This window comes from Eulemur rufifrons, chromosome 2, assembly GCF_041146395.1.
Source record: "Eulemur rufifrons isolate Redbay chromosome 2, OSU_ERuf_1, whole genome shotgun sequence".
Lineage (NCBI taxonomy): Eukaryota > Metazoa > Chordata > Mammalia > Primates > Lemuridae > Eulemur > Eulemur rufifrons.
The window spans coordinates 12795345-12806352 of NC_090984.1; the positions used below are offsets into that span (position 1 = coordinate 12795345).

General features: G+C 57.1%; 1 protein-coding gene across 1 annotated transcript; it reads left to right on the forward strand.

Annotated features, from left to right (window-relative positions):
- The first annotated feature begins 2027 nt into the window (after positions 1-2027).
- Positions 2028-10771, forward strand: MCOLN1 (mucolipin TRP cation channel 1). Its single transcript, XM_069496111.1, has 14 exons — positions 2028-2186; positions 4041-4246; positions 5492-5659; positions 5737-5902; positions 6270-6378; positions 6622-6718; positions 6874-6973; positions 7094-7200; positions 7330-7479; positions 7573-7674; positions 8070-8192; positions 8823-9038; positions 10294-10424; positions 10525-10771. Exons 1-14 carry the CDS (start codon positions 2156-2158, stop codon positions 10559-10561), a joined length of 1743 nt encoding a protein of 580 aa, XP_069352212.1. The 5' UTR covers positions 2028-2155; the 3' UTR covers positions 10562-10771.
- The last annotated feature ends 237 nt before the right edge of the window (positions 10772-11008 follow it).

Sequence of the window (11008 nt, forward strand, 5' to 3'; positions counted from 1 at the left end):
GCCAGACATAGACTGGAGCCCCAGTGTCCTGGCTTCCTTCCGGGGCCAGGAGCCACACCAGCCAGGCTTCCCAGCCTCCCCGACGAGATCTCACACTGGTCCATCTGCTCGGTGAACCTACCCCTTGCCCTTCAAAGCCAATGTAACAAGTGCGCCACTGGACAAAAGGAGGCTGCTCATTTATGCATTCAACAAACACCTCTTGATTGCAGGGGTCTTCACCCTCATGGAGCTCACAGGCGCAGTGGCTCATGCCTGTGATCCTAGCACTCTGGGAGCCCGAGGAGGGAGGATCACTTGAGATCAGGAGTTTCAGACCAGCTTGAGCAAAAGCAAGACCCCGTCTCTACCAAAAATAGAAAAATTAGCCTGGCTTGGTGGCATGTGCCTGTGCCTGTAGTCCCAGCTACGCCGGAGGCTGAGGCAGTAGAATCGCTTGAGCCCATGAGTTTGAGGTTGTGGTGAGCTGTGATGATGCCACTGTATTCTACCAGAGTGACACAGTGAGACTTTGTCTCAAAAAAAAAAAAAAAAAAGATTTCTGATTTAGATGGGGTGGGGGGACAGCTTTCTCAAGGAAGGATTTTATAATCAGAATAACCACTAATTTAATAATCAGTACTGTTTGCCCACCCTTATGCCCTCCTCTCGCATTGTCTCATTTAATTCTCTCAGCAGCCCCATGAGGCAGGTATCCTCTGATGGAGTATCCTCATTTTCCAGATGAGGAAACCAAGGCACATAGAGTTTAAAGGACTCTGGAAGATGTAGAAGTGGCAGTTAGCAGTGTCTAGATATTTTTTTAATTTTAATTTTTTTGGGTAGAGATGGGATCTTGCTATGCTGTCCAGGCTGGTCTTGAACTCCTGCCCTCAAGTGATCCTCTGGCCTCGGCCTCCCAAAATGCTGGGATTACAGGCATGAGCCACCAATCCTGTCCAGTGCCTAGATTTAAACCCCAATTGCCCTCCAGAGTGTAGGTTCTTAACTATTATGCTCCAGGGCAAGAGTATGCAAAGGTCCTGGGGCCATAGGTGTGCCATGGGAGTAGGAAGGGTCCAGACCAGAAATTCCTGACCAATGGAGGTGGGGAATTTGCTTGTCATTTCAGAGCAATGGGAAGCCAAGGGCAGGTTATAGTAGAGGACTGATGAGAATCATTCTTTGATGATGCTTCTAGTTGCTGAGTGGAGAACAGTGTGGAGAGAAGCTGGGATCAGAGAGGAGGTCGCTACAATGTTCCAGGCCAGGAATGTTGGAGGACTCCAGGCTGGGGGCCATAAGGGTAGGAATAAGTGGTTCTATTTCCTACATAATTAGGAAATTGGGTTTGCTGTTGGTCCTGATGAGGGGGACAGAAGGACATTCTGAGAGAAAGGAAGAAGGCAGCCTTAGGTCGGGCGCGGTGGCTCACGCCTGTAATCCTAGCACTCTGGGAGGCCGAGGCAGGAGGACCACTTGAGCTCAGAATTTTGAGGCCAGCCTGAGCAAGAGGGAGACCCCATCTCTACCAAAAATAGAAAAATTAGCCAGGCCTGGTGGCTCTCGCTTGTGATCCCAGGTACTGGGGAGGCTGGGGCAGGAGGATCGCTTGAGTCCAGGAGTTGGAGGTTGCAGTAGCTATGATGACTCCACTGCATTAGCCAAGGCGACAGAATGAGGCTCTGTCTCAAAAAAAAGGCAGCCTTGAGATAGCATGCAGGATCATCACCAGACACCGCGGAGGGTAAGGGGTCAAGCTCTGGACAGCGAAGTCACGAGGCTGGCACCAGACGCGGGGCATGACAGGGAGCCAGGGCGCATCTCGCCAATTGCCAGGCTCAGAGCCAGCCCATCCACCCCCGCAAGCCCAGAGCGCGTCGGCGCTAGGACTTCGCGGCCGCCTTCGTCTCGCAGGGCGTCGGCTGAGGCACGCATGCGCGTTTCCGGCAACCGGCGGGGGGGGGGGCGCTGGTCGTCGTGGCCCAGGGGGCGGGGCCGGATCCGGTCACGTGGGGCCAGGACTCTCTGGTCACGTGACCGCAACCCAGATCAGCTGACGCGGGTGGGTTTGAAGCGGCGCCGCGAGGGAGTGAGGCCGCAGTGACAGCGGCTGGGCGCTCTTACCCGGGCCGCCCCGCCGCGCCCGCCGGCGTCCCGCGCTCCCCGGCCCAGCATGGCAGCCCCGGCGGGCCGGCGCGGCTCAGGTGAGGGCGCGGGCGGCGCGGCGGGTCCCGGGCTGCAGGCGGCGCGCTGGCGGGCGGGCGGCCAGCTTCCCCGACCTCGGGCGGCGGGGCTCCCGGTCTCCTTTCTCTCAGCTCCGCTGCTGACCTCTCCGCCCCCCGGTGATGGAGATACGCGCAGACGGCGCCTAGAACCTGGGCGGCGGGTGGGCACCAGGTGCTCCGACCTCCGGTGGCGGGACACCTGTCACCTCCCTTCCCAAACCCAGGCTCTGCTCAGATTTCCTACACTCGGGGAACGAGCGGGCCGCCGGTCTCTCCCAGGATTTCCACTGGGAGCCTGGGTTCCGATTGCACAACTTTGCAGGAACTCAGACAGCGGGCACTAGCTTTTCCAGCCCACCCGTGAGACTCCCAGGTTTCCCTTCCCGGTTCCAGGAGGCAAAGGCTCAGCTTCCCTAAAGTCAGGCGAAGAGCTGGAGGTATTGGATTTCCTTTAGGCAAATAACTCAATTTCAGATCTCCAAACCCATGCAAGCTCCGCCTTCTTAAATGCAGGCTTCCACCCCCTGTGGCTGTCACCTCTGGCTGCGGAGGCTGGAGGAAGACCCCTTATGTTGGCCTCCCCTTCTGGAGGTAGCTGGGGACACTTACCCTTAGGTGTACCCGCTGGTAGGGTCTGGATTGTGTTAGTTGTGATCCCAGCTTGGGAGGCAGAGCCCGCCCTCCGGCTTCTCTTGGGACCGGCTCATAAACAGCTACAGCGTCCAAGTTCCAAAGGGAGGGGCCCTCTCTGCACAGGAGGTTCTGACAGCATCCAAATTTATTCTGACAGCTTTGCCAAGCAGGGGCCAGGCCCCGGAAAGTCGCACGGCTCTTCTAGGGGGTGTGTGTCGGGGACAGTTCTTGGGCTACCACGACTGGCTGTGACTCTAGCAGCTGCGGAAACCGTGGATCTTCCTCTTAGGCTCGAAGGCAAAAACAGTGACCGGAACAGCTTCTGTGTGCTGAAGAATTATTGAGATCTTTACCTGCTTTGTCTCACAGAATTCTCAGAGCAGCCTCAGGGGCTCAGCCTAGGGGTAGACTTTTTTGATTTCTACTTTTCAGATGAGGAGACGGAGGCATCTTATGTCACCCCACTGGGAAATGGCAGGTCTGGGATTTGATCCTAGGGCTATGTGATTTCCAGAAGCTGGTGGCCTTATGAAAGATACACTGAGTCTTCAGCAACTGTGTTCCATTATTAGTACTGTTACTGGTCACCCCTTCTCCTGGCCTGTGTCTTGTGAGAGGGTCAGCCGATGGGCGAGGCTATGATAAGTGCAGAAGTCATACTTTGAGTATTTGTCCAGAAAAAACTGGAATGTGGGCTGAGCTCTGCATTCTTGCCTGGAGGCAAGAATTGGGCCAAGCCTGGGAGCCATGAATGCCCTGTGACAAGCCAGGGGAAACACTTCATTATCTCCCCACTAATCAGCGACAGGAACGTGGATGGAATGTTCTGATAGTCATCGTGTACCAGCCCCTGTGATAAATGCTTTGTAAGCATCCAATCCTCAGCTTTCTTGTGGGAGATGATTATTGCCCATTTTGCAGACAAGGAAACTGAGGCCCAGGAAGGCTGCGTGTCCTGTCCAGGCTGGGGAGCAGCAGAGGCTGGAATCAGCTCAGGCCCTTTTGCCTCTCAAACCCGGACTTAGAACCTGAGCAGCACTGCTGCATGTGTCCATACAGTGTTGCAGATTTCCTGGTTTCCCTTAGACCTCTCAAAGTTCTTCCTTGGCAGGAGCGTGGGGCAGTGGGAAGAGTTCTTGTGCTGCCTCCCCTGTTGCAGGGACCCTATGTGGTCCCCAGCATCCTCTCCCATTCCCACAGAGACTGAGCGGCTTCTGACCCCCAACCCTGGATATGGGACCCAGGTGGGGGCTTCACCGGCCCCTCTGACCCCCCCAGAAGAGGAAGATCTCCGTCGTCGCCTCAAGTACTTTTTCATGAGTCCCTGTGACAAGTTTCGAGCCAAGGGCCGCAAGCCCTGCAAACTGATGCTGCAGGTGGTAAAGATCTTGGTGGTCACTGTGCAGGTGAGACCAGCCCAGCGGGGGGCCCCAGCAGGATGACACGTGTGGCTGCTGTGCTCCTTAAAGGAGAGAGTCTTGGAATGGGACCCTAGTCCTGACTCCTCACAGCAGCATAATGACAAAAGGTTCTGGCAATTGTTGTTGCCCCGATTGTGTAGATGTGGCCGCTGAGGCTCAGAGAGGTTAAGCAATTTGTCCAAAGTCACACAGCAACTAGCACTGGGAGCTGGGATTTGAACCCAGGTAATCTGATGCCACACTGACCCAGGCCTGGCATGGGGTTCTACCTCTCTCATGTCAGCCCCTGTGCTGGGCTATGAATCTGACCTAGCCACCACTCTAAGTTCTTGCTTTCAATCTCAGGCTGTGACTTTAGGCATGTTACCATGACTCTAATTTCCCCTCAGTCAAGGGGGCACTGTCACGGTACTCACCCTGCAGGTATGTGGGGGTTTAACACAGAATCCAGTGTCCAGTGAACAGTTAATGATCATTTTTAAAAGTTTTTTTTTTTTTTTTCCATTTTGAGACAGAGTCTCACTCTCACCTGGGCTAGAATGCAGTGGCATCATCATAGCTCACCACAACCTCCAACTCCTGGGCTCAAATGATCCTCCTGCCTCAGCCTCCTGAGTAGCTGGGACTATAGACGTGTGCCACCGCCCCTGGCTAATTTTTAAAATTTTTCTTTTTTTTTTTTTGTTGAGACAGAGTCTCACTTTGTTGCCCAGGCTAGAGTGAGTGCCGTGGCGTCAGCCTAGCTCCCAGCAACCTCAGACTCCTCGGCTTAAGCGATCCTACTGCCTCAGCCTCCCGAGTAGCTGGGACTACAGGCATGCGCCACCATGCCCGGCTAATTTTTTCTATATAGATTTTTTTAGTTGTCCATATAATTTCTTTCTATTTTTAGTAGAGACGGGGTCTCGCTCTTGCTCAGGCTGGTCTCGAACTCCTGACCTCAAGCGATCCACCCGCCTCGGCCTCCCAGAGAGCTAGGATTACAGGCGTGAGCCACCGCGCCCGGCCTAAAATTTTTTGTAGAGATGGTCTTGCTATGTTGCCCAGGCTAAATTAACTGCTGCTATGAGATGCACCTGTCCACATTCTATGTTGGCTGTTGGGGACATAATGGTGGGCGTGGTGTGGAGCTGATTGACGTCCCTAGGGTCCTGCCTTTCCTCTGCCTCCACCTGTGCCCCCAGGGAGGCCCCATCCCCCAAGTGCCAACCTCCCCTGCCCTCTCTCTAGCTCATCCTGTTCGGGCTTAGCAATCAGCTAGCAGTGACATTCAGAGAAGAAAACACCATTGCCTTTCGACACCTCTTCCTGCTGGGCTACTCAGATGGGGCAGATGACACCTTTGCTGCCTACACGCGGGAACAGCTCTACCAAGCCATTTTCCACGCCGTGGACCAGGTGTGGCTGGGCAGGTGCAGGTGGGCATGGGGCAGGGCATGGGCAGAGCTGATAACCCTCCCCTGCTCTCCCCACAGTACCTGATGCTGCCTGATGTGTCGCTGGGCCGGTATGCCTACGTCCGGGGTGGGGGTGGCCCTTGGGCCAATGGCTCGGCGCTGGCTCTCTGCCAGAGGTACTACCGCCATGGCCACGTGGACCCAGCCAATGATACCTTTGACATTGACCCGATGGTGGTCACTGGTAAGTGGACAGGGCGGAGCTTAGCTGTTCAGAGCTTAAAATCACAAGCTATGACTGTCACTCATCTGTGAGATGGGGCTGTCATGATCATTAATAATTTGATGTCTGCTTAGTTCGATGCTTGCAGAAGGTGCTGGGCACTATTTCTTAATATCATTCATTCACTGGGCATTTGGGGCACCCACGGAGTGCCAGGCCCTCGGGTCTCTGTAGGGAATGAGACAGACCAGGCCCTGCGATGGGGAGAAAGGCAGATATTTAAGCACGAGTGGGAAGTGAAGGAGGGAAGAAGGCCGCTGGGGACTCTGGGGAGACCAGCCTGGCCTCCCCCGCCCCCTGAGGCCCTTCCCTGACTCCCTGTCCTCAGAGTGCATCCTGGTGGACCCCCCCGAGCGGCCCCCCCCACCCCCCAGTGATGATCTCGCCCTCTTGGATGGCAGCTCCAGTTACAAGAACCTCACGCTCAAATTCCACAAGTACTGCCTGCTTGCTCGAGGGAACCCCCTGGGGAAGGGGAAGGAGGGCAGGGTGCCAGGCATTGTCACCCCCCGGTAGCCACTTCCCTACAGGCAGGGGAAGGGGCCCCGCCGCACTGGCACCTGCTGTGTTAGCACTTCCCCTGCCAGCTGCAGAGTCAGCTCGGGCCTGGGGCCCTGGTACCCCGGGGCTGGGAGGGAACCTCCAGAGCCCCCTGCCCCTCACCTGAGCGTCCCCCGTAGGCTGATCAACGTCACCATCCGCTTCCAGCTGAAGACCATCAACCTGCAAAGCCTCATCAACAATGAGATCCCAGACTGCTACACCTTCAGTGTCCTGGTGAGGACCCTCGGGGGATCTGGGGAGCACTAGCCGAGGGCACGTGTTGGGGGAGTGACGGGGGAAGCCTGGCTGGTGCAGGACGGGCCATCTGTCACACAGGTCTGGGGACTTGGAGCTGCAGAGATTCACCCTGCCCCCTCCTGCCCCCACAGATCACATTTGACAATAAAGCGCACAGTGGGCGTGTCCCCATCAGCCTGGAGACCCAGGCCCACATCCAGGAGTGTAAGCACCCCAGTGTCTTCAGGCACGGTGAGCCCCCGAGCCCCAGTCCCAGGTCCTGACTCTCCCTGAGTTAGCTCTGAGCCCACCGCTCAGTTCGAACCAGCCTGGTGGCCCAAGGCTCCATGCCACTCTTGTCCCTCCCTGCAGGAGACAACAGCTTCCGGCTCCTGTTTGACGTGGTCGTCATCCTCACCTGCTCGTTGTCCTTCCTGCTGTGTGCACGCTCGCTGCTGCGTGGCTTCCTACTGCAGAACGTGAGGGCCCAGTGTCACGTGTGCCACCAGTGCCTACCTCGCCCGGCTCTGGGGTGGTAAAGGCCGGGGGTTTCAAGGGTTTCAAGGGTTCGTGCCCGCACAGGTCCTCACCTTGCTTTCCTCCTGCAGGAGTTCGTTGGGTTCATGTGGCGGCATCGGGGACGGGTGATCGGCCTGTGGGAGCGGCTGGAATTCGTCAACGGCTGGTACATCCTGCTGGTCACCAGCGATGTGCTCACCATCTCGGGCACCATCATGAAGATTGGCATCGAGGCCAAGGTGGGTCCTGCCCACACCCTGCCCTGGCCCCTCTGCTCTCGCGGGGGACCATGTCCTCCCTGCCAAATGGGGTGACGATGCTCCCGTCCCCAGAACCTGGCGAGCTACGACGTCTGCAGCATCCTCCTGGGCACCTCGACGCTGCTCGTCTGGGTCGGTGTCATCCGCTATCTGACCTTCTTCCACAAGTACAATGTGAGTCTCACGCACAGACAGGGCCTGGACCAGGATGTGTCAGGCCCTCCACGTGCCACCCCATGTCCCCCTACGAAAATAAATCCATACACACAGCATTCACCAGCCATCGAAATGGCCGACAGCCTGTTGCAGGCCTCTTCCTCATACCTGCCCACCCAGACATACCTGCCGCTGCACCTGGGCAGGGCCACGAGAGCCTTCCCATTTGTACCCACCCAGCCAAGTCTAGCTGTGGGATATCCTCAGACCCCCTGGTGACAGCCCTGTCCCTTCTAAGCTCCCAGCACCTCCTGTGGCCACACCTCTTGTGCGCTCAGTGATGCTTTGCCTGCTTCACGCCCGACCTGGGCTGTGGCCACCCCTCAATGTGACCCCCCTCTGCCCCGCCACAGATTCTCATTGCCACACTGCGGGTGGCCCTGCCCAGCGTCATGCGCTTCTGCTGCTGTGTGGCCGTCATCTACCTGGGCTATTGCTTCTGTGGCTGGATTGTGTTGGGGCCCTATCACGTGAAGGTAGGGGCCACCACGGCTGGGGGTGCTCGTGGCCTGTGGTGGGAGGGTCCCTGGCTCCCTAAGCCCTTTGACCCCTGTGTCTCTCCAGACCCGATCACACTGAGCCAGACCCACCTCAGCCCCTGGGGCCTGACCAGCAGGTCTGGAGCAGTTTTGCCATCTGACCCTGACATTGACCGTGTGACTTTGTCGTTGACACCATGACTCCCAGATGACCCCATTGTGACTGCTGGTACTCTTAACACTGTCTACTTTAACCCTTGATAACCCTGACATTGACTCTATGACCTTGTTATTGACACAGTGACCTCTAGATGACCCCGTGGTGACTATTGGTACTCTGTACACTCTCCCCTTTGGCCTTTGGTGACCCTGAAATTGACCTTGTGACTTTATATCATTGTCACAGTTGCTGATGGCCCATTCTTGACCTGATTTACTCTACGTACAGTTCTGTCTCCCTAGACCTCTAGGTCTGCCCTATGACCTTGTCGTTGACCCTGGCACCTCACCATTGACATGGTGACCCTCAGCCGGCCCCATCATGACTGCTGACCCCCAGGGGCCCCGCCCTGAACCCAGCCCCCAGCTGTGTCCACAGCTCCCTCCAACCCCTCCGCCCCACTGCAGTTCCGCTCACTGTCCATGGTGTCGGAGTGTCTGTTCTCGCTCATCAACGGGGACGACATGTTCGTGACATTCGCGGCGATGCAGGCACAGCAGGGCCGCAGCAGCCTGGTCTGGCTCTTCTCCCAGCTCTACCTCTACTCCTTCATCAGCCTCTTCATCTACATGGTGCTCAGCCTGTTCATCGCGCTCATCACCGGCGCCTACGACACCATCAAGGTCAGCCGCGTGGCGCCACATGCCCCCTCCCACCTGTCACCACTGGGCTCCCACACACATGCAGGGCCCTGAGCTCGGACTCCAGGTCCCTTGGCGTCAGCCATGAAGGGGTCTTGGGGACACAGCAGGGCAAGCAGGGAAGACCCAGGGAGAGAATGTAGGAGACCCTGCAAAGCCAAAAAGAGGGTGACCTGGAACAGTGGGTTTCCTGCAGCCTGCAGGGCTCAGGGGAGAGAAAGGGGACAGAGTGGGATGTGGGTGTCACAGGGAGACAGGACTCTTTCAGCAAACAAAACCCAGGAAAGGGCTTTGTGCTGGGCTCTGGGCATCCGGGGAAATTGGGTGTATGTGTTCTGTCCAAAGCCAGTGGGCAAGATGGATGGTACAGGAATGGACATCCCATGACCAGCAACTGACTGGTGAGAGGTATGAAGGAAGAGTGGAAGGTTACAGAAGGACCCCTGCGTTAGACTGGTATGGGTGGGTCTAGGAAAGTTTCTGGAATGTTCTGTCCAGTACTAAATTCTAGACACATGTGACTATTTACATTTGGATTTTAATTCAGATGAAATATAATTCCAAATTCAGTTCCTAACTTGTACCATCCACGTATCAAGGGCACGAAAGCCAGTGTGGCTAATGGCTACCCCATTGGACAGCAGAGAGTTCTAGATTGAAGAGATGGGAGCCCAAGGGAAGGAACAGCCAAGGCAAAGTCCTGGTAGCTGGAAAGGACTTGGAGAAAAAGATGGTGGCTCCTTGAGGTTGAGAGGAGAGAAGGCTCTGCTAGAAGGTTCTACCACGTCCTATGTCACAGGCAGATATGTGTGCCCCGTTTCCCCATGAGTGGATTCAAGCATTGCCACAGACATGTTCCTGTTACTCAGGCCCTCAGAGCCACCTCGAGTCTTGCTCTAGCAATTAGATATCAGGCACATGCTGCAGCCTTAGGCCCTGCTCCCCCAGCTGAGCACAAGGTGCACCCAGGTGGTGTCAGGCCCCGCTGTAGGTGCTGGGAGCACCAGGCTGATGCAGATGCAGCATGTGTCTGTGCCCAGGGCTCAGGGAGGGTCTCCCTGTGGAAGCAAACCATGAGGAACAGCAAGTGCAAAGGCCCGGAGGTGGAATCCTCCCCCGCCATTAGTCATCTGAGGAACAGCAAATAGATCCAGGTGGTTGGAGGGGAGGACGGACCTTAAGGGCCTTGGAGGTAGGGGCTGCTCTCAGGGCAGGCCTGCTGGCATGTCTCCCCCAGCACCCGGGGGGCTCAGGCGCAGAGATGAGCGAGCTCCAGGCCTACATCGCGCAGTGCCAGGACAGCCCCACCTCGGGCAAGTTCCGCCGGGGGAGCGGCTCAGCCTGCAGCCTCCTCTGCTGCTGTGGCAGGTTCGAGTCCAAGTCCGGGGTCTGTTCCAGGATGGGGGCTGGGGGAAAGGTGGCGTGCCAGAGAGAACTGCTGCCCCTGTCCCTTGCTTTCCGCCTCCAGGGACACCACGGAAGAGCATTCGCTGCTGGTGAATTGACTCCACCACGACTGCCACTGGACCTTAGCCCCCGGACTGCCGAGACCCCTGCTTATTTATTTTTAGGGTTTGCATTAAAGGATCTGCTCCCTGCCGTGCCCTGGGGAGGGCCTAGGCCAGTCGGGTCGGATCTGTGGGTACCGGCTAGGGGGACAGGGATTGGGTGGGTGTTAAATAAAAGGGAAAATAAACGTGTGGTTCTCATTTCTAGCGGGAGGGGCCGTCCTTGCGCCAACAGGGCTGCGACCCCTTTAAGGTGCAGCCACACTCGGCATGACAGGGGCTGCGCGACCTTCCCAGCATGGCGGGGGGCGGGGCTGCGGCGCGTCCTGCGGTGAATAATTTAAAGGGGCCGCGCCCGCGGAGCGGGGCGGAACGCTAGCGGTGTTGGCGCAGAGTGGACCCCGGCTGCAGCCCCTGGGTGAGTCCGGGTTTCTGTCGGCCCCG

Bases quoted from the DNA above. Each gene is read 5' to 3' on its own strand.
- MCOLN1 (XM_069496111.1), top strand. From the start codon at position 2,156: ATGGCAGCCCCGGCGGGCCGGCGCGGCTCAG. The intron at 4,247-5,491 runs GTGAGACCAGCC...CCCTCTCTCTAG, and splicing joins TCTTGGTGGTCACTGTGCAG to CTCATCCTGTTCGGGCTTAG. The intron at 5,903-6,269 runs GTAAGTGGACAG...CCCTGTCCTCAG, and splicing joins TGACCCGATGGTGGTCACTG to AGTGCATCCTGGTGGACCCC.